The following is a 25,902-nucleotide window of genomic DNA, read 5'->3' as shown; positions in this document are numbered from 1 at the left end:
GAGTTGACTCAAGTGCAAGTACTAACCCTATCATAGTCCGTACGCCAAGGAAATATAAAGTTCAAAGTGGGAATCATTAGTGAAACAAACACCAGTAAAACTTGAAGCTTATGGTGAGATTCCAATGAAATGTAAAGGTACACTAATTTGACATAAAATGTTACAGTAAAAAATGGTCAACATAGACATTCTATGCACCAGATGTCAAGGTTTCAGCTATCCTTGGGTTGTTAGGTTGCACTGACCTTGGAATTATCACAATTTACTCAATGTACAATTATGACACACCAACACCAAACCCTAAACCTGAACAAATACTTATCACAAGTGATGAGGATCTCGAACAAGCATTTCCAGAGCAGTTCGATGCTATTGGTAGTTTCAAAGGAAAAAACGATGCTTCATGTCAAGGACATCGCTAAACCTACCATAGCCGCACCACGCAAGTGCAGCACATTAATTGAAGGACAAGATCAACGTGGAGGAACACGACAAGAATCTACGGAAGCTTAAAAGTGCCACCGAGATGACGAGATAATTCCTCGTCTTCTCGACTTTTTGGGTCCGATAAAGCGAGAAGGCGTGATCCGGTATCTCGTCTTCTCAGCCTTTTTTGTCCAATAAGGCGAGACGGTGAAATTCCAAATCTCGTCTTCTCGACTTCTCGGATACGAGAAGGCGATAAAGCAAGATTCCAAACATCGTCTTCCCGACTTCTCGGGTATGTGAAGATGAGAAGGCGAGATTCCAAATCTCGTCTTCTCGACTTCTCGGGTATGAGAAGATGAGAAAGCGAGATTCCAAATCTCGTCTTCTCGACGTCTCGGGTATGTGAAGGTGAGAAAGCGAGATTCTAAATCTCGTCTTCTCGACTTCTCGGGTATGTGAAGGTGAGAAAGCGAGATTCTAAATCTCGTCTTCTCGACTTCTCGGGTATGTGAAGATGAGAAAGCGAGATTCCAAATCTCGTCTTCTCGACTTCGCGGGTATGTGAAGATGAGAAGGCGAGATTCCAAATCTCGTCTTCTCCACTTCTCGGGTATGTGAAGATGAGAAAGCGAGATTCCAAATCTCGTCTTCCCGTCTTCTCGGGTATGTGAATGTGAGAAAGCGAGATTCCGAATCTCGTCTTCTCGACTTCTCGGGTATGTGAAGATGAGAAAGCGAGATTCCGAATCTCGTCTTCTCGACTTCTAGGGTATGAGAAGGTGAGAAAGCGAGATTCTAAATCTCGTCTTCTCGACTTCTCGGGTATGTGAAGATGAGAAAGCGAGATTCCAAACTTCGTCTTCTCGACTTCTCGGGTATGAGAAGGTGAGAAAGCGAGATTCTAAATCTCGTATTCTCGACTTCTCGGGTATGAGAAGATGAGAAAGCGAGATTTCAAATCTCGTCTTCTCGACTTCTCGGGTATGTGAAGATGAGAAAGCGAGATTCCAAACTTCGTCTTCTCGACTTCTCGGGTATGAGAAGGTGAGAAAGCGAGATTCTAAATCTCGTATTCTCGACTTCTCGGGTATGAGAAGATGAGAAAGCGAGATTTCAAATCTCGTCTTCTCGGGTATGAGAAGGTGAGAAGGCGAGATTCCAAATCTCGTCTTCTCGACTTTTTCGGTATTAAAAGGCGAAATGACAGGACAGCGCGATCAACGAGGAGCCATTTTTACAGAGGCGAGAGGGCTCGTGTTCTGGGGACATCCCGATAGACCGCGGGTCCGTTAGACCGCGGGTCCGATAGACCGCGGGTCCGATAGTCCGCAGTGTGTGTAAAATTATGATCAGATATATCAAATGTCATCGAGAGGTCCAAAGGTCAAATGATACGAGGCCATGGGGTTCTATCAGGTGCGGATCCATGGGGGGGGGCCGAGGGGAAACTGCCTCACCCCCCCCCCCCACCCCCAGCTCAAAAAAAGAGGGGGGAAGAGGGGAAAAGATAGAGAATAAAAAAAGAGAGAGGAAGATGGGAAAAGAAGAGAATAGAAAAGAGAGTAAGAAGGAGAAAGTAAGAGAAGAAGAGAAGAAAAAGGGGAAAGGAAAGACAAAGAAAAAAAGGGAGAAGAAAAGGGGAAAGAAGAGGAAAAAAAGAGGAGGGAAAAAGAAAAGAAGAAAAGAAAGGAGGAAGGAAAAGGAGGAAAAAGAAGAAAAAAGAGGAAGGAAGAGAAGAATATTTAAATAGAGAAAGATGGGAAGAAAGATAAGAAAAGAGAGAGAGAGGAAGAAGGGAAAAGAAGAGAAGAAAGAGGGAAGGGGAGGGAGAAAAAAAAATTAAAAGAGAAAAAAGGGGAAAGGAAAGAAAAAGAAAGGGAAAAGTAAAGGGGGAAAGAGAAAAAAGTGGAAGAGGGAAAAGAAAGAAAAGAAAAGAATAACGAAAAGGGGGGAAAGAAGAAGAAAAAAAGAGGAAGGAAGAGAATAATATTTAAAGAGAGAGGAAGATGGGAAGAAAGATAACAAAAGAGAGAGAGGAAGAGAGGAAAAGAGAAGAAATAAAGAGAGAGTAAGGGGGGAAGAGAGGAAAAACGAGAAAAGAGAGAGGAAAAGAGGGAAAGAAAAGACAGAAAAAGAGAAGAAAAGGGGAAAAGAAAAGATGGGGGAAAAGAGAAGAAAAGGGGGAAAAGAAGAGGGGGAAAGAAAGAGAGAAAGAAAGAGAAAGGAAGGAAGGGGAATGAGGATAAGAGAAAGAACAAAGAAAGAAAGGGAGATGGGAAACGGAAGAGGGAGATGTTGACCTCGGGAGCGTTTCATCGTTATTCTTTTCTTTTCTTTCTTTTCCCTCTTCCACTTTTTTCTCTTTCCCCCTTTACTTTTCCCTTTCTTTTTCTTTCCTTTCCCCTTTTTTTCTCTTTTAATTTTTTTTTCTCCCTCCCCTTCCCTCTTTCTTCTCTTCTTTTCCCCTCTTCCTCTCTCTCTCTTTTCTTATCTTTCTTCCCATCTTTCTCTATTTAAATATTCTTCTCTTCCTTCCTCTTTTTTTCTTCTTTTTCCTCCTTTTCCTTTCTCCTTTCTTTTCTTCTCTTCTTTTTCCCTCCTCTTTTTTTCCTCTTCTTTCCCCTTTTCTTCTCCCTTTTTTTCTTTGTCTTTCCTTTCCCCTTTTTCTTCTCTTCTTCTCTTACTTTCTCCTTCTTACTCTCTTATCTATTCTCTTCTTTTCCCATCTTCCTTTTTTTTTTATTATCTCTCTTTTCCCCTCTTCCTCCCTCTTTTTTTGAGCTCGGGGTGGGGGGGGGTGAGGCAGTTCCCCCTCGCCCCCCCCCCATGGATCCGCACCTGATAGAACCCCATGGCCTCGTATCATTTGACCTTTGGACCTCTCGATGACATTTGATATATCTGATCATAATTTTACACACACTGCGGACTATCGGACCCGCGGTCAATCGGACCCGCGGTCTAAAGGACCCGCGGTCTATCGGACCCGCGGTCTAACGGACCCGCGGTCTATCGGACCCGCGGTCTATCGGGATGTCCCCAGAACACGAGCCCTCTCGCCTCTGTAAAAATGGCTCCTCGTTGATCGTGCTGTCCTGTCATTTCGCCTTTTAATACCGAAAAAGTCGAGAAGACGAGATTTGGAATCTCGCCTTCTCACCTTCTCATACCCGAGAAGTCGAGAAGACGAGATTTGAAATCTCGCTTTCTCATCTTCTCATACCCGAGAAGTCGAGAATACGAGATTTAGAATCTCGCTTTCTCACCTTCTCATACCCTAGGAGTCGAGAAGGACAAAGTTTGGAATCTCGCTTTCTCATCTTCACATACCCGAGAAGTCGAGAAGACGAGATTTAGAATCTCGCTTTCTCACCTTCTCATACCCTAGAAGTCGAGAAGACGAGATTCGGAATCTCGCTTTCTCATCTTCACATACCCGAGAAGTCGAGAAGACGAGATTCGGAATCTCGCTTTCTCACATTCACATACCCGAGAAGACGGGAAGACGAGATTTGGAATCTCGCTTTCTCATCTTCACATACCCGAGAAGTGGAGAAGACGAGATTTGGAATCTTGCCTTCTCATCTTCACATACCCGAGAAGTCGAGAAGACGAGATTTGGAATCTCGCTTTCTCATCTTCACATACCCGAGAAGTCGAGAATACGAGATTTAGAATTTCGCTTTCTCACCTTCACATACCCGAGAAGTCGAGAAGACGAGATTTGGAATCTCGCTTTCTCATTTTCTCATACCCGAGAAGTCGAGAAGACGAGATTTGGAATCTCGCCTTCTCATCTTCACATACCCGAGAAGTCGGGAAGACGAGGTTTGGAATCTCGCTTTATCGCCTTCTCGTATCCGAGAAGTCGAGAAGACGAGATTTGGAATTTCACCGTCTCGCCTTATTGGACAAAAAAGGCTGAGAAGACGAGATACCGGATCACGCCTTTTCGCTTTATCGGACCCAAAAAGTCGAGAAGACGAGGAATTATCTCGTCATCTCGGTGGCACTTTTAAGCTTCCGTAAGAATCGGTACTTGTTCATGGAGACGGCAAAGCAAGAAGGCTCAGTGTTCAACAGCTCCAAGTGCACAATCAAGAAAGAAGCTATCAACTTCTTTGGCTCCAAGTGCACTAGATCAGATATCTACTCAGATCCTAGCAAGGTAGAAGCCAACACATTACCCAAGTACTATTACCCAAGGACGAAGAGGATGATGTTCAGAAATGCCTAATATTGTTCAAATACCTAGCAGCATATATTCCTAATTTGTGGGAAAAGTCAGCACCACTTCGATAACTTCTCCACAAGGAAGTACCGTTCATCTGGGACGATGATCATGAACATTCCTTGAACAGCCTGAAATGTGCAATATCATCAGGTGCATGCCTATAGTTCTATGACCCAGAGAGAGAGGCCTGTCGATATGGATACATCAATGAAAGATCTAGGAGCATGCCTTGCTTCAGGATGGTACCCTGCTGCGTTTGCATCCAAAGTCTTTCCACTGCACAGTCCAACTACTCAAACATAGAGGGAAATTTTAGTCATAATGTTTGGTATCAAACGCTTCTATAATATCAGTTCGAGAAGGAATTCACAGTCATAATCAATCACAGACCACTGGAAATTATATGGAAAAAACTCTTACAAATGCACTGCCGCATCTACAGCGATCGCTTATAATCAAAGTCCAAGGAAACAGGTTTCAAGTCAATTACCGACCTAGAAACAACATGATTCTTTCCGATTCATTGAGTTGACTTTGTAATCCCAAGGAAGCATGCGATGTACCGTTAGGTGTCAGAGTTAAATCCATCTGCTCTTCGCATATGCGATCGACTTATTACTCTTCGGAAAACACAAGAGGACAGAACTTCAGAGAGAAACAGCTAATGATCCAATACCTAGATCATTATGGCAGATAGTTACTAAGAGTTGGCCTGAAACAATCCAAGAGTTATTGAAATCCCTTATGCAGTATTGGTCGCATAGAGATAACATCGGATTATCACATGGGATACTCTTCACGGGAAGTCAAGTCATCGTACCGAAGTCACTGAGGAATGATATCCTTGGACAGCTTCACCTAGGACACATGGGAATCGAAAGTACCAGCTGACTTGCTCGTGAGACAGAGTTCTTGTCAAACATCAACGAGGACATCGACCAGTGGATAAAGCAGTGTGAAACATGCCAGAAACATCAAGCAAGGCAGCAGAAAAAAAAGAAGTGGAATATCAAGCACATTACTTCTTCTCCACACTATCCAAGATCAAACGGATTAGCTCAGAGGATGGTTCGTACAGTCAAGAATCTGTTGACAAAATGTTCTCAGACTGGCCAAGACAGTCAACTAGCAATGATGAACCTGAGAGCAACACCAGTCGAAAGTTACTTTAGATCACCAGCAGAAATGTTAATTGGTAGACCCATCAGAACCACATTATCAAGTCACTATTTCTCGAGAGATTCTACTGCCACTGATTTTCTCTTGAATAGGCAAGGCAAGGTGAAGGAAGTGCATTATCGACATGCAAGTTCTGATCTACCACCTCTGCATGTATGACAGCCAGTGAGAGTTATACATCCAAGATAACACACTTGGATACCAGCTAAAGCATCCAAAGTCTGTGAGGAACCCAGGTCTTACGAAGTATCAAAGCCAAACGGAGGAATCTTGAGAAGGAACGGATCACACGTAAGGGAAATTCCATCCACCATCCCCACTCCAAAGCAGGAATCGAAATTAGCGGTCGCCCGGGTGACGTTGGCAACCAAAACTGCCATCATGGTTGCCCGGATGGCAACCAAGAAAATTCCATGTTTTTTTTTTCTCAAAGAGAATAAAATTCTCTTGAATTTTGCAGCAAGCAAAATTGCTTTTCCAGTCCAAAGTTTACAACTTCTGGATCAGGAATATATCTTTCAAGATCACATTGGCACAAAGTTTTAGCCCAAAAAGATCGCCCAAAATGTAGCACATGAGCCTGCCAATGACTTCTAAGATTGACTGCCTGTTTGTCAAAGTCATCCCTAAGAACCATAAAGCTTGCATTTTGACATGATATAAGTTAATTGTTGGAAGTTGTAAAATGCAATTTACAGGAGGCCTTTTCCGTGGTACTGATTCGTCACCACATTTTCTACTTTTGAAAATATTAAATAGATTAATAACACAGCCATACACATCTCAATGTTCCAAAAATGCCTTCTCCTTCTTTACATTGGTCAACAGAAAGAGGTTTTTGTCATTTTTGGCACTTTAATGTATCAGAATTGTTTGATTTAAATTGTAAAGAATAAAGATAACCCACTAAATTAATTACTCATACTCAGAATACCCTCAAAATATTTGTAAGAGTTCTTTTGTCAGAATCCAAGATGGCCGTCAAAGTGGCGGCCAAGGGACAATATTCAAGTTTTCAGAACATCAAAAATAAATTCATTCAGTATACGACTCCAGGATTGAAAAGGTGAAGGTTAGAAAAACTTATCAATGTGGTGAAAAGGGGTGGTAAAGATAATAACAATATAGTAATTTAAGTCTGTAAAATGCAGTAAAAAAATCAATTTCTTAATAATTGTATATTAGGAAAGTTTTCTAGAAAGTTTCAAGGCAATTCCTTTATTTTTCTTAGATATATGGTAAATCAAGTATTTTGCAAATTTTCATTTTTGGGGAAAACAATTAAAAAATGCACTTTTCTTATTAAGATCAGCCGAATTACCTTTTCATCACCTATGAATAATACCAACTTGTAGAAAATTTATTCATATTTCATATGACACTAATTTTGTGTTCAAAGATAAACCTGATTTAGGAATACAGGCCATAGATTCAAAATACAGATAAAGTGGGGGTAGCTTCGACATATTCCTTTGAGCTGTGTATTGTGTAAGAACTTCATCTCTATTACCTGCAGTGCTAGTGTATCTTATAACTGTTTCCAAGAGACAATATTTAATTTTTTTTTTATAATGTAACAGAAACACATTTTTTTGTCTTTGCATCCTTCTGAATCAGATACATTTCTATTACCATGCACATTACATACTGGACATTACGGTGTGTTAGTCATACCTACACAATCGATGCGAGAGGCTGATCCAAGCTATTGTATTATTTGAATGACATACCGTTCATCACTTTGCAATCGTTTTCATGGATGTGACTGCCACACTAAGGTTGCTTTTTGGCCTCACTTTAGCGCAAAATCGCTTAATACATTCAGCCTATTTTCCTTCTATTTGAAGCAAATGAAGATACTTATGGTGGCATGAAGCCTGCAAATATTCTCGTTGATACATCCTCTTTCATATCGAATGTTGAGATTGTGCATTTATTACTGAAATTCATAATAAATCTGATCAATAACAGTGCATGTGCAATCTTTTTTTACCAAAAACATACAAATTTTGGCCAAAAGTCTTAATTCTTTTAAAAACTATATCAACCGACTTGAAATCGAAGAATAAAGGGATTGTAGTAAATTCTACCAACAAAATAATAGATAATTTCGCATTTTATTAAGGCCTATTTCCATTTTCTGGGTTGAAAATGTGACAATATACATTAATATATCCAAGTCTCCGATATGCAGTAAAAAAGCTAAATTTCTGAAAATTGAATTTTCAAGTTTGAGACATAATAAGTTTGTGACTAAAAACGACATTGATTTGGAATTTCGTCCACTTAATTGTATATTAGGAAAGTTTTCTAGAAATTTTCGAGGCGATTCCTTCATTTTCTTTAGACTTATGGTAAATCATGTATTTCGCAATTTTTCAATTTTTGGGAAAAAAATCTCAAAATTGCACTTTTCTTATTAAAATCTCAACCGAATTACCATTTCATCACCCCTGAAAAGTATCAGCTTGTAGAAAATTTATTTATCTTTCATATGACACTAATTTTGTGGCAAATGAATGTTTGTGTCGGAATCTATGTACGAAAATCCAAATCCCATGAATATGGCGGCCATTTTGGACGCCATCTTGAATTTGAACCCCGTGGGACAATATTTCGTTTTGGGAACATCAAAATTCATTCACTACACATCTTACGGATTACAAAAATGTAGGTTTAAAAAATATATCATTCGGGTGCATGGGAACCCTATCTCTCTCCCCTACTATAAGTGTTAATACACACTGGTCATATCAATACAATGGAAATGGCCTATATCTTGGGCAGCAGGAGGGTACTATACCGACCATGCAGCTGATCTATTTTATCATCCCGTCTCCACTGTCCCCTGCAAAAAAAACCTATTTGTTTTTTTGTTTGCGAGTGATCGTTGCGACCGAGCGAAAAAAAATGTGCAAATTAATAGTACTTGGAATATTTTTTTTTTTTCAGAACCATTTCGTTTGTGAAGTCTAAATTCAAACCCTTTTCAGCAGATATCTATTTTGTGCTGAAACCTTGATCTGATTGCAGATCGCATAAGCATTGATAAAGGGGGGAATGGTTGTGGTGGGGGTGATGTGGGTGTACTTTTAAGAGTGATTTTACTAATTTTCTACTGTTGTCATCGTTGCGTACTGTGTAGACATCTATCATTATCAAGGAACTGTATACCGATCATCTTGATTTAGCTTCCGCGGGTCTCTTACCCTCCCCCTTTTTATGTTATGATAATCTCCTTGTCCATGTTGACTCAGCCACCCAGCCACAATCATCTTACATTCAGCCCTTGTTCAAACCTAGATATGAACCTTCCTCCACATCAAAGGGAGGAGGTAAAGGGAAGACTGGGTGGTATCCCGATGAGGAGGACAGTTATCAGAGGCATGTCAATTTATGGAAGGTCTGGAAAAGATGTGGAGACATTTCCAAGGAGCACAGTTATTTTATTTGAAGTTCGGCATAATGTTAGGAATAAAAAAAAAATAATAATTTTGCTTTCCAGTAAGCCCTGTGTTCGGAGTTAAGTCCAATTCGGCTTTAAGTCGCATGCGATGGATACTTCATTCCGATTTGGAATTGATTTTGATTTTATACCTACAGGGAGGCTCGAACTTGACTGAATTACGATTTCAGTAATCCCATCACAATTCTGAATTCTGATTACTAAAATTATATTGGTTGAAATGTTCATATATATCAAGTGTCATTGCAATTTCTTTGAAAGTTCGATCGCAACGAATCGCAGTGTGCGCAGGGCTTATAAGTTAGCATCATCTTGGCCGTAAGACCGACAACCTATGTCGGAGTCCTATAGCGGTCTCTATGATCAATCGCATGATATTGAAACGAAAACTAATAGGTTTTAGCAGGGGGTTAAGGGAGAAAAATACAGATACCAAATCCCAGCTGCATGATCAGTGTAGTACCCCCTTGTTGACAAAAAGATTAGGCCCTTTCCATTGTAATTATATGACCAACGTAGGGGGTTAATTTCCTAATGGTGTTAGTTTTTTTTTTTGCTTTTGTCATTTTTAAGGACCCCCTCCCTCCATCAAGCTAGATATACCATGGGTGACCCGACAATTGCTCCGCCGACATCTGCTCCGCCGACAATTGCTACGCAAAATACGACAACTGCTCCGCCGACAATTGCTCCGGACAGTTGCTCCGCCGACAGTTGCTCCGTCGACACTTGCTCCGCTGATATTTGCTCCGTCGACACTTGCTCCGCCGATATTTGCTCCGTCGACATCTGCTCCGCCGAAAATTGCTCCGCCGACATCTGCTCTGATTATACGACAATTGCTCCGCCGATATTTGCTCCACCGCCGATATCTGCTCCGCCAAAATCTGCTCCGTCAATATTTGCTCCACCGACATCTGCTCCGCCGAAAATGGCTCCGCCGTAAATTGCTCCGATAATGCGACGACTATTTATTTATTTATTTATTCGTACTTTCATGCGCATAACAATTGTAGCACAGGCTGAAGACGTCAATTTCCATTTTTGTATATTATAATATATTGCAAAGTAAATTTAAACAATGCTTGCATGACATACACAGGGGCCGCGGAACGGTTTTCAAAATGGGGGGCTGACCATGCTAAAAATCACAATCATATGATCTTTTTTACGTTTTTGTACACGGTTTTGGAAAAAAAAAGTGGGGGGCTTCGGCCCCTGATACATAACATAGAAAGAAATAGAATAAGAGGGATAAGCACAAAGGAGGGATAGATATTCTTATTCATGGGAGTGGCATTTTGTGTATATAAGTGTTATTACGTGACTGGTGATTAAAATGAAAAAGAATACGCGTGCTCATGTAATAATTATGACAGTACAAAAAAACTTAGATATACCCCATTCTTAGCGTCAAAATCGCTCTGGCTAAATATGCTCCGGAGTGGAGATATTTGCTCCAGGTGAAATTCAACGGTACCCCAACTTATTTGTCGAAAACCTGTACTGTAGTCATGCAAAATGTTTACTGTCGGCAAATTTTGTCCCTCACAAACATGACCAAGACATTCAGTAAGTAAAAATTAATATTCACGAAAATACCAACTTGTGAAAGGCTACATGTCGTGTCACCTTCTCGACTCACCCCTCCACTCTGGTTTCCATATCTTCTCGTATACACAGATCTATCACTGATAGAAAAAGGATAATTAAAATATTCAATTAGCGCATCGCTCTCTCATTTCTTTTACGAGATCCCCCCCCCCCCGAGGTATGCTTCATGTTTACAATTTTAAAAAATGCGTATAAATCTCCCCTTTCTATTTCTACGCATTTTTTTATTGTAAACATGAAGCATACCTGGGGGGAGATATCTCGTAAAAGAAATGAGAGCATGATGCGCTGATTGAATATTTTGGATATATTTACCAGAAAAGGGACAATAGCGACAATATGAATATATTTTAATAAATGAATATATGTATGTATCTCTCTCTCATAACGTCTAAACAAATAATGTTGTTTTTAAAATACAATAATATATATTACTGGTATATATATTATTGTCTTTTAAAAACAACTTTATTTGTTTAGATGTTATGAGAGAGATTCATACATATATTCATTTATCAAAATATATTTATATTGTCGCTATTGCACAGAATAGAACAAAATACAACCGAAGTATAATTTTATAGTGACTCACCAGTAGCGTAATGAGCCAACAACAAAAAATGGAGGGGGCCAGACAAGGATGACATTTATTTTCCTTTCCTTTATTCGTTTTTTCCATTGATAGGGAGAATGGGGGATCCGTGACCCCTAGAACGCCCCTCCCCCATCTGTACGCCAGTGATGATCATTGAAACAAATTGAAAGAAAAAAGGTGCAAGGGTAGATAAGGCCCAAGACGTAATAAAAAATATTGATAAAAATTATAATGCTGATAATGAAAATAAATGGCGTGAAAGAACAAAACGAGAGAGAGGAGAGGGGAGCCCGCGCGAATGTATGGTGTATAAGTTGCTGGAAAGCAGAAGAGATAGTGTGTCCAGCACCCCCCCCCCCCCACATTCTCTCCCCGCTCAAGACCGGAGTGAAACCAATGATAATAATATATGAACAAAAATCCAGATTCACAATCTGCGTTACAATTTGTCAAGTGTCAGCGGCAGGGAGAACAATTTGTTTTTTTTTAAGCAGAAAGCTGTGATGATGGGGGGAGAATGAAATAAATAAATAAATAAAAAATTAACGAATAATAAGAACAGAACAATTTGTAAGATGTTCGTGCAATTTTGTTATCTGAGCACATGACGGCGGAGCAATTGTCGTATAATCGGAGCAGATGTCGGCGGAGCAATTATCGGCGGAGCAGATGTCGACGGAGCAAATATCGGCGAAGCAAGTGTCGACGGAGCAAATATCGGCGGAGCAAGTGTCGACGGAGCAACTGTCGGCGGAGCAACTGTCCGGAGCAATTGTCGGCGGAGCAGTTGTCGTATTTTGCGTAGCAATTGTCGGCGGAGCAAATGTCGGCGGAGCAATTGTCGGCGGAGCAGTTGTCGTATTTTGCGTAGCAATTGTCGGCGGAGCAAATGTCGGCGGAGCAATTGTCGGCGGAGCAGTTGTCGTATTTTGCGTAGCAATTGTCGGCGGAGCAAATGTCGGCGGAGCAATTGTCATGGAACCGGGTCGGGGATGGAAGAACATAAGGGACATGATACCATGTCCCTTATGTTCTTCCATCCCCGACCCTTCCCCCTCAACCCCTGCCCTCTAACATTCTCACCCAAACCCAATCAGCAGCCCATTTCTGCATCTGCATGCAGAAGTTTTGGTGCATCGGGTTCTCAACACGAACACAATATTAAGCCGGGTCTGAAGTGTGACACTAAACACATGTAGATAATACATCGCTGTTTGACTTTTGCATTACGCTAGTATAAAGGTCAAACCCTTAAGATTGATAAACTTTTCAGTTATGTCTGGCATTATTTTTCAATGACCCTAATAATAAGCAAGACAATGTCCCACCGATTTCATGATGTTTCTTTTTCAGCTAGGCTAGCCTAATTTTTTTTCTTTTTCTTTTTCAACGCCCTCCTGACCACACCCACCACTAACGACCAGCCAGACGTGCGTTTCCTTACTAAGGGAATACATACTTTATTGCTATATGAAGATAAAAATTGGCTCCCGGACTAATGGTGGTTCTAATAGCAATGAAATTTATAATGATTATGATACTGATAATAACTTCATATCATATAAAGAATATCGGGGGTTTTCCCCACCTTGAAACCTGGGAGATGATTGCACACCGCATCCCCCTCTCAGAAAATTGGGGATGCACTCCCACCCCCGCTGTCTACGATATGAATCATGTTTATGATTACAAACAGTCCTTAATCCCGTTAATTGTCCCCTTTTCAGGTCAGTATAAATAATTTCAGCTTGCTTTTTGCGCTTGCATCAATCGATTCCCTTTAATACGAGGTGGCAAAGTGCCGTGGCAGATGTCTAAGGCACCTGACTACATCATGAAAGTCCGGGGTTCGATTCCCTGTATGGCCCTTGACCGAGGCATTTTCTTCCCAATCACTCTTTTATCTTGCATCAAATAAGTTAAAATGCTTTATGCGTTATTGATACCAACATTTTTCAGGTCACTATACAGAAAATTTCGGCTGACGCTGATGGATAAGCACCATGCTCATGATTAAAAAAAAAGGAATGTTCCCTTTTTTTTCAGGTCTAATAGCGCTTTGCGCTTGTACCATCTTTTAGTCCTTATGAAATACATAATTTTGTAAACATAAAGCTAACAGCTCTTCTTCGAACAGCCGATCGTGGAAAGTGTTGAGGAAATGTTTCATTATCCTTCCACCTAATGGACCATGCTTGATCTGCACCCGAGTTATGAAACTTTCTAGTAGTCGACTTGGCAAAATATCTTGTGTCACCACGACGACAAAGTCATTGTACTTCTAAGAAGTGGACATAAACTTAAAGGTTATTGGATCATATTCCGGGGGCACTTGCATTGACGAGTGGATACCATGCGTGACCAAAAAAAAAACACGTAAAAAGGATGTCCTTTTCAAGACAGGGCACGTTACGTACGTAACGTGGTGTCAAAAACACTACAATAATGAAAAGGGGTATCTATTTAGCTCGGAAAGCTACGTGTTTATGGTCAAATTTTGCGAGGGTATAAAAAAGACTAAAATCTTTAATAAAGGATGTACTTTTGCCCAACAGTCAATACTACGTGTTTAGAGTCCGATTTGCACGAGGTATGGGAGGTGGGGCCGTACTAAACCCAATGATGTAGCTAAAGGTGAAACCCACGACCGAAGTCCGTGACATGTAACAATTAAAATATCGCTGTACTTGTTTCCCGGGGGGGGGGGCACTTCCATTCACGAGTGGATACCATGCGCGACCATGAGATCTCAAAAAGCACCCTAAACACGTATTTTCCATATTCTGAAATTGCACCCTTAACAAGTATTGGCGTGTGAAACCCTACCCTTAACAAGTATTGGAAACAATGCGATACTATTGGGAAGTATTCCCTGATTTGAACCCATAAACAAGTACAGCGGTATGTCACGGACGTCGGTCGTCGGTTTTACCTTTACCTACATCATTGGGTTTAGAACAGCCCAACTCGCGCAAATCATATACTCTAAACACGTAGTATTGTATTGATGACATCCTTTATAAAACATTTTAGTCTTGATTTTTATACCCTCGCAAATTCTAAACACGTAGCTTTCCTGGCGAAATAGATACCCTTTTTCCATTATAATGTTTTTGACACCGTTATTACGTTACGTACGTAACGTGCCCTATCTTGAAAAAGACATATTTTTACGTGTCTTTTTGGTCGCGCATGGTATCCACTCGTCAATGTAAGTGCCCCCCCCCCCCCCCGGGACTTGTTTAGGGGTTCAATTCAGAGAATACTTGCCAAGGGTATCGTTTTGCTTCCAAAACTTATTAAGGGTAGGGTTTCATACGCCAATACTTGTTAAGGGGTGCATTTTCAGAATATGGAAAATACTTGTTTAATATAGGGTGCTTTTCGAGACCCCATGGTCGCGCATGGTATCCACTCGTCAATGGAAGTGCCCCCCTATCATGTAAAGTTACCTGTGTACAGAGACTGGCAACGAAGTTCATTTCCTCGTCGCTGTGGATAGATACGAGATCAGGTTGGCCTTTGGACTTGTCAGTGTTCCTGCAATTCGTCACGGCTTGAGTAAAGTTGACGCGCTCCCCATGATAATAACGATAACAATTACCCTGGAAAAACACCCAAGGCCTAGGACATAGGAAGGTTATCTTGCAAACGTAGGCCATAGTAGCGGAACATTCGTTATCGTTCCACTTTCCTGGTCCTATATATTGCTTCGTGAATTTTACAGCGGAGTCGTTCAAGGATTTGGGCTCACTAGAAGAAGTGAGATATTTCTTCTTCCAAATATAAGCACAGTCTTCTGAAGAATTTGGGAGATGAGGGATGTTATTATCCGGTTGCAAAGGAAACCATGCAGTGTAGTTCACCTCCGTTCCATCCGACCATTCAAAGGCACCTTCTGGGGTTGGTTGATAAAGTCCTATCCATTGATTCTGATTTCGGCAAGCCTATATATATACAGAAGAAATTGCATTGACGTAGTCTTACAAAATGTCGGATTCGAGATTGCGTAGGGAAGGCGGCCAACAGACTGACCAATTTACTCTTCAAGCATAAAAATGTTTATCTTTTTAAGAAAGAAATAATGATCAGGACTCCCATCACACCTAGCCTTTCTTCAAGCAAATTCAGATGAGCAACAAAAAAGGGGATTAACACAGCGCTTTTCTTGTTCAATTTCTGATCACTTTTTCTGAGCCGAGGCATTGAAAACGCATATTGATTTACACACTCTATGACAAATGCATCATAACAGAACATTCATGATTTTACATTAGAACAAACGCAATGTGATATCATTTCGATTTTGCATACTCTGTATACCCTAGGCATCTGTTGTGTGTTTCATAAAGGTGTTCGTAAGTTACTAGCGACTTAACGACGACTGGGGGTCCTTTCTTGTGGTAAGTGATACAACACAAGATTTCCCTTGGAGTTGATTTGCTATTTATTTTATTTTATTTATTTTGTTATATTTAATTGATATATTCATATTCCACAAATCCTCAAAGTACATTTCGTAATAAATCATTTTTACAATGAAATGAAAAAAGTGGAGGGGCCTACTGAAAAGCAAAGCTTGTAAGATATAGACCCCCTATCAAAATTTTATACAAGGGTAATATGATATAAGTAGAGTAAAATAATCAGCAAAATCCTATAAATTTATAAAGATATAAACACTGTAACACAAATGTATATACACTATATACAAAATTAAATATTGACTTTAAAATAATCAACACTACCGTGGATAAGTATGAAGTTCACAAAATATTCTTAAATGTCAAGTCCACCCCAAAAAATTGTGGATTTGAGTCGATAGAGAAAAATCAAACAAACATATGCTGCAAATTTCATCGAAATCGGATGTAAAATAAGAAAGTTATGACATTTTTAAGTTTTGCTTATATTTCACAAAACAGTTAAATGCACAACTCAGCAATATGCAAATGAGAGAGTCGATGACTCACTATTTTATTTTATTTTTAATTATACAATATTTCAATTTTTACACAGATTTGACAAGAAAGGACCAACTTAATTATTAACCATAAACTGTTAAAATAATGGTAATTCTACATGTTCAGGGAGAAATTATAAAACTTTGTTTCACTTGACAAGGAGGAGAAAATAAGAATATTTCATATTTCATTTAATAAAATACAAAAGAAATAGTGAGTGGATGACGTCATCAGTCTGCCAATTTGCATACCGACGAGGATGTGCATGTAACTGTTTTGTGAAATTAAGCAAAACTTTGAAATGTCATAACTTTCTTATTTTACATCCAATTTTGATGAAGTTTTCAGTGTTTTGCTTGTTGGATTTTTCTCCTTTTTTTCAAATCAACTTTTTGTTGGGGTGGACTTGTCCTTTAAGAAAGGATCACCCGTACTATTCTTAAAGTCACTCGAAACTTAAACCTAGCTTTGTGAAACACCCACGCACCATTGGCACGTTGCAGAAGAATTGCAATCTAACACAACTCCTAAAACGAATCGCAGCGGGATTATCAACCAATCAGACGGGCACATTTTTAACGTGCGTTTGTTTGTTGTTGTTGGGGGTGCCTCAAGCAAATTTTGCGTCCAAAGGGTGCTATGGGATTGGTTGATGGTCAATGCACACCATACGCATTTGTAACTTGCATTTGTTTGTTGTTGTTTGGGGGGGTGCGTCAAACGGAATTACTTCCAAAGGGGCTTACGGGATTGGTTGATGGTCAATGCACACCATGTGCATTTGTAACTTGCGTTTGTTTGTTTGTTTGTTGTTTGGGGCAGGGGCCGCGGAACGGTTTTCAAAGTGGGGGGGGGCTGATCATGCAAAAAATCACAATCCTATGGTCATTTTTACGTTTTTTGTACACGGTTTTGGAAAAAAAAGTGGGAGAGGGGGGGGGGGCTGAAGCCCCCCAGCCCCCCCCCCCCCCCCGCTTCCGCGGCCCCTGTGGGGGGTGCGTCAAACGCAATTGCTTCCGGAGGGTGCTACGGAATTGGTTGATGGTCAATGCACACTATGCGCATTTGTAACTGGCGAGTGTTTGTTGTTTTGGGAGTGCGTCAAACGCAATTACTTCCAAAGGGCCATACAGTATTGGTTGATGGTCAGTGCACACCATACGCATTTGTAACTTGCGTTTGTTTGTTGTTGTTTTGGGGGTGCGTCAAACGGAATTACTTCCAAAGGGCCATACGGGATTGGTTGATGGTCAATGCAGACCATACACATTTGTAACTTGCGTTTGTTTGTTGTTGTTTGGGCCGCAGGGGCCGCGGAACGGTTTTCAAAGTGGGGGGCTGAGCCAAAAGTGGGGGGCTGATCGTGCAAAAAATCACAATCCTATGGTCATTTTTACGTTTTTGTACACGGTTTTGGAAAAAAAAGTTGGGGGGGGGGGGCTGAAGCCCCCCCAGCCCCCCGCTTCCGCGGCCCCTGTGGGGGTGCGTCAAACGCAATTGCTTCCGGAGGGTGCTACGGGATTGGTTGATGGTCAATACACACCACAAACTTTGACTTTGTTTGAAAATACTAATGGAAATCTAATGAATTCAATTCAAATTTTTCTATCAATATGATTAAACGTTACGACTCCCGAATACACATGAGATAGACAGGAAATACATACAAATATAATAATAATGATAATATGCATTTTGTATAGCGCCATCTATCTATCTATTCTTACTATTACTGTTAGTATTGTTACTATTATTATTACACCGGATTTAGTTCGAGCTGCCTTTCAGTGCTCGTGCATTCAATGAATTAATTCTGCCGGGGACCCATTCACCTCGCAAGGGTCGATTGGAGCATAGTGTCTTGCTGAAGGAAAACACGCCATGGCTAGGATTCGAACCCACGACCCTCTGTTTGAAAGGCTAGAGTCAGAACCACTCGACACGGCGCGCCCACAATTCAAATTATCTTGAAATGAGCCTTGCAATTATTTTAGGGGCGTATTGTACTTACTTTTCCTTTGCACAAGTCCAAAATAATGTTCGTCTCCCCATCACTGTGAATGGACACTAGATCGGAAAAACCAGGAGAATGATCGTCTTCCTGATCTTTCCAGTTGATGTTCCGACAGTTCGTCAGTGCTCGAGAAAAGTTGACTCTCTCATCAAAGTAACAATAAAGATTGCCTTCATACCATCCGAAAATATCTTGACAGCTCGAATTATCTGCTGTACCTGGAGAAAAAAAATCGAAGGAAACCCCACATTAATTCCTGTCATCAAATGTTTCGGTCACTGACGGATCCAGGGGGAGGGGGGCACATCCGGCTCGTGCCCCCCCCCCCCTTGAAAGTCACAGCATATATTTTTAATTGCAATATGTCCTTCATACACAAGTGTTGCCTTTTTCTTTGTTTCTTGTCAAATTTTCTTCGGGTAAATGCTTTGAAAAATCCTGGATCCGCCCCTGGTGGCTGTTTCATAAAGCCGTTCGTAAAGTTACGAACGATTTTACGCACGACTTGAACATGTTCTTAGGTCATAGCTCAATTACATATAGGGATATCACATAGCACAAGAAAGGATCACCAGTCGTGCGTAAAGTCATTCGTATCTTACGAACAGCTTTATGAAACACCCCCCAGGTTATGGTTACCAGCCATCTTGATAGATCAGTAATAGGCCTACATGAACTCTTATATTGGCCACACCCACACAAGCACAACCTCACGTCCACTGGCTCACTTACAATTAAAATTGCAAAAATAATGTTTGTACTGCATGTGTAAGTGCGTTTGTCTGTGAGGGTGAGAGTGTGGGTGTGTGTTTTTGCATACGTGTTTGGTGGGTCGTTCATGTGAATGTTTGTGTGTCTTGACGATTCGTTTTACAAAACGAGAACCCCAGGAATCATGCAAAATTAGAAGACAATGATTTTTTCAACGATTACTGAACTAATAATGCATTAATTTGGTATAGGTCATTCAATTGCAATTAACGTAAATGTCTCTAAAATACTAAAAAGTTCAACCAATTGTAAAGAGATTCTTTGCTTATCTAAATTTTGAGGGATTGTGGGAATGGAGCATATTGACATTGTCAGCTTGAATGTTTTAAAGCTGTGCAAATACGGGTACGGATAATTGATTTTCCTGAATGGTGTCATGAGCAATGCAACTTGGAATTACTACCAAGGGTGTTTCATACCCCCAAAAAAAATGTCCGTAAAGTTTTCGTGCTTTTTTTTGTCATTGTTTTGCGAGCCAACGTAATACTAGTAATACGGCAAGCATTAATTTATGGTGCGGCATGATTCGTACTTTGTAGATTACTCGATCTTCGTGTTGCTACTTTGTATCATAAATGCCTGTTGTACTATTTTATTCATGTATATTCATCTTGTATCATGCGAAGTAATTCATGCCCGTTCTTCTTCTTCTACTTCATGCTCGCTTCTATAGCTCTTTTCTTCCCCTCTCTTCTATTTCTTTACCTTCTATGTATTAGCCCTTTCTTTTTGTATTTGTTGTTTAGTTGTATATTTTTACAGGCGTAGGCCTATCCCGGCACAGTCAAGCATCTGCTGCCTTCTGCGTTTTTTTACACCTCCTTCCATGTGCATAGAAACTTAATTACATACATTGTTATATTACTATACAGTAGTATTGATTTATTTCATAATATGAAATTGGATGTAACCTGCGTAATGTCAATCGGAAGAAATAAATGTTTAATTGAATTGAAATAGAATTTTTCCTCACGTTCATTGCAATGGGTCCCGTGGAATCCAGCAAAACAGTAACATTTGTAGCTCTCCATAGTCTCCAAACACCAGCCGTTCTCACATAAATATTCTATACAACCTAAGATAATAAATATACGCCATAAGAAAGTTAAAATAATGACTACATATTATCCTTACATAAGTATTTACATAAAGAATTTATTTAGGCCTAGAATGACACAAAAAATATAATTCTTGATATGAACTTCCCACTTTCTCGGTTGGAGTTTAAGTTTGATCTATCACAACACTCTATATGACGGGAACCGGATCTCATTTGAAGGCCTCGATCTTCTAAAACTATGACGTTTTCATCTCACCGGATGGACTTTCAAGGGATTCCGCTAGATGTGTTGTCCTTGAGGGCGTATCAGTGGTCACCAGGTCTGCTGTGCTCGTTTCTCCCGTCTTTGTCATCATCATTTCGTCAGTCAATAGTGATTCTGCAGCTAGAAATATGAACAAAAAATTACAATCACGATATATTATTATTTGTCCTGACATGACTTTTTTTTTTTGACAACGAAATTATATGACTAAGCACGTTAGTTTTTTAGTGATCATTGATTTTAAATCAATGACGCTAAACATCACTTTATGTAAAAAAAATATGTGAAATATATCATAATTCGTTGAATCAGTTTTATATTTTCTCACGTTCATTGCAGAGGGGTCCTTGAAATCCAGCAAAGCAGATGCATTTGTAACTTTTCATAGTCTCCAAACACCAGCCGTTTTCACAGAGATCTTCATCACAATCTGAATCAAAACAAAAATTAGAATGAAGTGATTGATATTCGTTTTCAATGCAAACGATTCAGATAGTCAGGACAAAATTATCATCTCTCTCCATTATGTTATGTACTTCCACACGAGAGTAGATTTTAGAATATGTCGAGGACAGTTAACAGACCATCTTGACCGTTCTGGACAGGAATACTGTGGAGGCTATCGTTTGATGTAAACAGTCCGCAGCGGGTGTAGTACGGTATTCTACGGCTATATTACGACAGACATACGGTCCACAACGGTCACTTAGTCTTCATTGCAGAGGGACACTAGCGTACCTACGGGGGAAGAGGGTGCAGACTGCCCCCCCCCCCCCTGACGAGTCACAACCCATGCAAGGGACATATCCTTGCCCCCTAACGAGTCTTGAAGACCTTTTTTTGGGGGGGGGGAGCTTGTCAATTTTTTTTCTGGTACGAAATTCTTTATTTGTGGTTGAAGACCTTTTTTTTTTTCCTTGTCAATTTTTTTGGCGGACGAATCTTCCCCCCTCCCTGTGAAAAATCCTAGGTACGCCAGTGCAGAGGGGTCTTTGAAATCCAGCAAAGCAGATGCATTTGTAACTTTTCATAGTCTCCAAACACCAGCCGTTTTCACATAGATCTTCATCACAATCTGAATCAAAACCAAAATTAGAATGAAGTGATTGATATTCGTTTTCAATGCAAACGATTCAGATAGTCAGGACAAAATTATCATCTCTCTCCATTACGTTATGTACTTCCACATGAGAGTAGATTTCAGAATATGTCGAGGACAGTTAACAGACCATCTTGACCGTTCTGGACAGGAATACTGTGGAGGCTATCGTTTGATGTAAACAGTCCGCAGCGGGTGCAGTACGGTATTCTACGGCTATATTGCGACAGACATACGGTCCACAACGGTCACTTAGTCAAGCTAGGCTGACGCAGACGACCACCTAGTGTGCGAACACCTTTCGTGGATATCTTCCATGGTAATTTTTTGCAAGCTTTACTATTTCCCTAACCGAGGATCGAACCGCGGACTCTCATGTGTCTAGTCATGCACCTTGGACCACTCGGCAATGCCACCTCCGCTTGAAAAAAAGAATAGAAATCAAAGGCACCCGCTTTGTTGAGTACCTTTTCGCTTTCAAAAGAGGAATTTCTCGGCCTGTTTGTGGAGACACCCACATCATGCCAGTCGTTTGCTACCAATGAATACTGCAACATGACGCACAGAGCTATACTTAGATGTAAAATATTCCATATTTGGAAGGTTTAGTGGTCCAAATGTTTTAATACAGGAAGTAATCGTTTATTCGTAGGATTCGAAAACACAATAAGCCTTATTATTCTGCAAGTTTGATAATCCGATACGTATACGATAAATACGTATGATCTTAGTGAATTCCTACAAACAAGCCTTAAAATGCCCCTACAGGTCTGAATTTCCTATATTTTCAGCTCGCGCTTCCCGCTCGCAATATTTGATTAGTGAGATGCGTATGTTAATCATGATTACAATGACTACAAGTGCTTCATGTCTGAATTTCATAGATTTTCAGCTCGCGCTCGCAATATTTCATTAGTGACATGCGTACGTTAATCATAATTACAATGACTACAAGTGCTTCATGCGTTTAGATGTAATTCTAACAAATTTAGCAAGCGCTTGGAACTCGCATTAGATTACTGGTGAGATATGTATAATGCTAATGGATTCCTAAAATATAGTACTTAAAATCTCCGTTTTGGGTCAATATATACAACAATTTTAGCTAGCGCTGCGTGCTCGCAATGTTTAATGAGACATGCACGTATCATGATATAACAAAATGGTTATAATGTCCCTTTTTAGGTCTGAATACCAAGAATTTTCATCTCGCGCTTCGCGCTTGCATTATTTGATCAGTGAGATACATATCCGTTTAATGGCACTGTCCTTAGACTGTCTCTATTAGTGCATTCCTGGCACCTGAGCGCGCTTCGCGTGCTCACTAAGTGACTCAAATTTTTTGCAGGTGCCCCCCCCCCCCCCCCATGCCGTGACCCACGGTACGCCACTGAACGGAAGTTTGCCGATTTTGCTTATGATTGTCGATTTTCAAAAGTTTTTGCTTTGAGGGTTTTGTTTTCAAGACGTTGATTGTGTTGCTTCATTGGTTTGAACTACTAATGTAAATGAAATAACTGTTTGTGCTTATTACCATGACCACTAGGCAAATCGATCAATTATTTGATTCTAAAGTACTTTAACCCCTTTTCCATAAAGGGGTTTTGATAAACGGAATCCATATTTGATACGAAATACGTGACATTTTGTGGCATTTTGTGGCAACTGAGAGCGCTTTGCGCGCTCACTAAGTGACTCAAAATGTTTGCAGGTGCCCCCCCCCCCCATGCCGTGACCCACGGTACGCCACTGAACGGGAGTTTGCTGATTTGGCTTATGATTGTCGATTTTCAAAAGTTTTTGCTTTGAGGGTTTTGTTTTCAAGACGTTGATCGTGTTGCTTCATTGGTTTGAACTACTAATGTAAATGAAATAACTGTTTGTGCTTATCACCATGACCACTAGGCAAATCATTCAATTATTTGATTCTAAAGTACTTTAACCCTTTTTCCATAATGGGGTTTTGGTAAACGGAATCCATATTTGATACGAAATACGTGACATTTTGCGGCATTTTGTGGCAACTGAGAGCGCTTTGCGCGCTCACTAAGTGACTAAAAAATGTTGCAGGTGCCCCCCCCCCCCCCATGCCGTGACCCACGGTACGCCACTGAACGGGAGTTTGCCGATTTGGCTTATGATTGTCGATTTTCAAAAGTTTTTGCTTTGAGGGTTTTGTTTTCAAGACGTTGATCGTGCTGCTTCATTGGTTTGAACTACTAATGTAAATGAAATAACTGTTTGTGCATGACCACTAGGCAAATCGATAATTATTTGATTCTAAAGTACTTTAACCCTTTTTCCATAATGGGGTTTTGGTAAACGGAATCCATATTTGATACGAAATACGTGACATTTTGTGGCAGATAGGTCCATTCATTACATGTAGGCCTATTCGCATCGCAGATACGTATGTATACAATGATAATGGAGTCAATACTGTATAATGAAATTAAACACTGCAAACATCACAAGGCCTATACTGTAGGCGACATAATACCCTTAATGATCTGTTGGGGAAAATGAAATATATTCCGATGAATGTGACTGGTGAATTTCATTCCACACATTACATAAAATTGGTCATTCTCATGAAATAAATACACCGGAAATGAATTGTAAAAACACAAATTATGATTACATCTTCATAGATCATTGTGCTCCCTTTCACATACCTAGTCCTCTAAAAAGTAAGTGCCGATAACCAAGGAAAGAAGATGTAAATAAAGTCTTATAATTTACAAAAAAAAAAAAGTCAATTCAGAGGTAAATTGGATGTGGATTTCTTCGAAGGGAAGCTGAAAATCGATGACAGATGCATGCACATCGCTGAAGAAATAGTAGTTTAACATATTATCTGAAACCAATGCAGGAATGCGGTTATTTGCTTTATATTCCACTTTGGAAACGATTTCATTTATACTGTGTAAATCCAATGAGCATGATGAGGGAGAGCAATAATTACACCTCAATGAACGTCTGAAATTATTTCATTTTCGGTATAACAATCCTTCGGATAAACGAATATTATGATGTATCTTACACTGTTAGAAAAGCAAAAGACAAATTAAAAAACAGATTTTACAAAAAAAAATAACCAAATCTTTATGTAAATCTTTATAACAGGAAAGACTTTTTTTAATTTTTCTACAATTTTACAAAACAGGTCTGTTTAAAAAAAGGGGGGGGGACAGTTTTAATACAATAATTTTTTTAATTAACATACACCAAATGCCAGTTTTCTGTAATTTTACACATATACATGTAAGATTACATGTGTTCTCGAGACTCTGCTGCAGGATTTTTTTTTTTAAGTACAAATTTTCTATGTAAGTATCTTATTAATATCAAATACTTGACTTTCTTTATCCACTTTCTAGTCTCCTAACGTTAAAAAAACGACTGATATTTCCATGTTACACTCTGAGTACGATTCCTACTACGAAGATTATTGTAACAAGTATAATTAGACATTAACTTTCCCTCTTAACATATTTTACTTTCTCTATCCAAATAAAATTAGAGGCTGGTTTATATTTCCAAAGCTAGCTCAAAGACATGTTTTAAAGGGCGCACGAACCAACAGCCCTAATAGCCCCACCTCAATTCCTCAATGACTCCGATCTGGCAAGGTTCATTACCCACAATCCATCATTCTGAGCAATGTGGTCTCAAAATATAGCCCTACTTGAACGACAACACACCGATTTACTTCTCAATGCATTCATGTCGCAATAGATATATTCCCAAGTAGCTTAACAAAGTAATTTTCCTCTCTAAACACTTCGGGGTTTCTCTACAAATAAAACTATAGGACAATTTATCCTCTTAATTTTTCAAAGTTATCTCGAATTGTATTTTTACGCATATTGCTGCTTTTTGTGAACCCTCGTCTTCACTGCTGTATTCCGTTCAACATAGTACCTACTACCTGAACATGGCGTCATACACTGTAAAGGCCACGGACATACGTGGGCCTCAAAGTCTGTTTCGTGTTCTCAGAAAATTGAATGACATAAATGCTGTTACAATAATTTTGCAAGATACATAAACAGTGAAGATGAGGTATCAAACGATGATACTAGTCTCTATTCAGACGTAGTGCTTAAAAAATATAGGTTCCAGCCTCCCAATAGTAAATTGCCAATTCGTCCACTGCCAACTCGTCCACTCACCGTTATGCTCATCAACCTTCATTGAGTCTAATGCCAT

The 25,902-nt window shown here is 39.9% G+C and overlaps 1 protein-coding gene across 1 annotated transcript; it reads right to left on the bottom strand.

The window, feature by feature from the left end:
• Positions 1 to 499: 499 nt before the first annotated feature.
• Positions 500 to 25,902, bottom strand: LOC135157245 (uncharacterized). Its single transcript, XM_064112215.1, has 7 exons — positions 25,866 to 25,902; positions 20,920 to 21,021; positions 20,583 to 20,711; positions 20,240 to 20,341; positions 18,493 to 18,713; positions 14,970 to 15,464; positions 500 to 766 (listed from the first exon to the last, which is right to left on the bottom strand). The coding sequence occupies exons 1-7, from the start codon at positions 25,900 to 25,902 to the stop codon at positions 500 to 502; spliced, it is 1,353 nt and encodes a 450-aa protein (XP_063968285.1).

Source organism: Lytechinus pictus, chromosome 17, assembly GCF_037042905.1.
Source record: "Lytechinus pictus isolate F3 Inbred chromosome 17, Lp3.0, whole genome shotgun sequence".
Classification (NCBI taxonomy): domain Eukaryota; kingdom Metazoa; phylum Echinodermata; class Echinoidea; order Temnopleuroida; family Toxopneustidae; genus Lytechinus; species Lytechinus pictus.
This window is presented reverse-complemented; position numbering and strand designations above follow the sequence as displayed.

Coding starts and splice junctions, on each gene's coding strand:
- LOC135157245 (XM_064112215.1), bottom strand. CDS start 25,902: ATGGCATTAGACTCAATGAAGGTTGATGAGCATAACG. Junction 20,712..20,919: donor AGGACCCCTCTGCAATGAAC/GTGAGAAAATAT, acceptor TCATATTTCTAG/CTGCAGAATCACTATTGACT. Junction 18,714..20,239: donor CGGGACCCATTGCAATGAAC/GTGAGGAAAAAT, acceptor TTTTTTCTCCAG/GTACAGCAGATAATTCGAGC.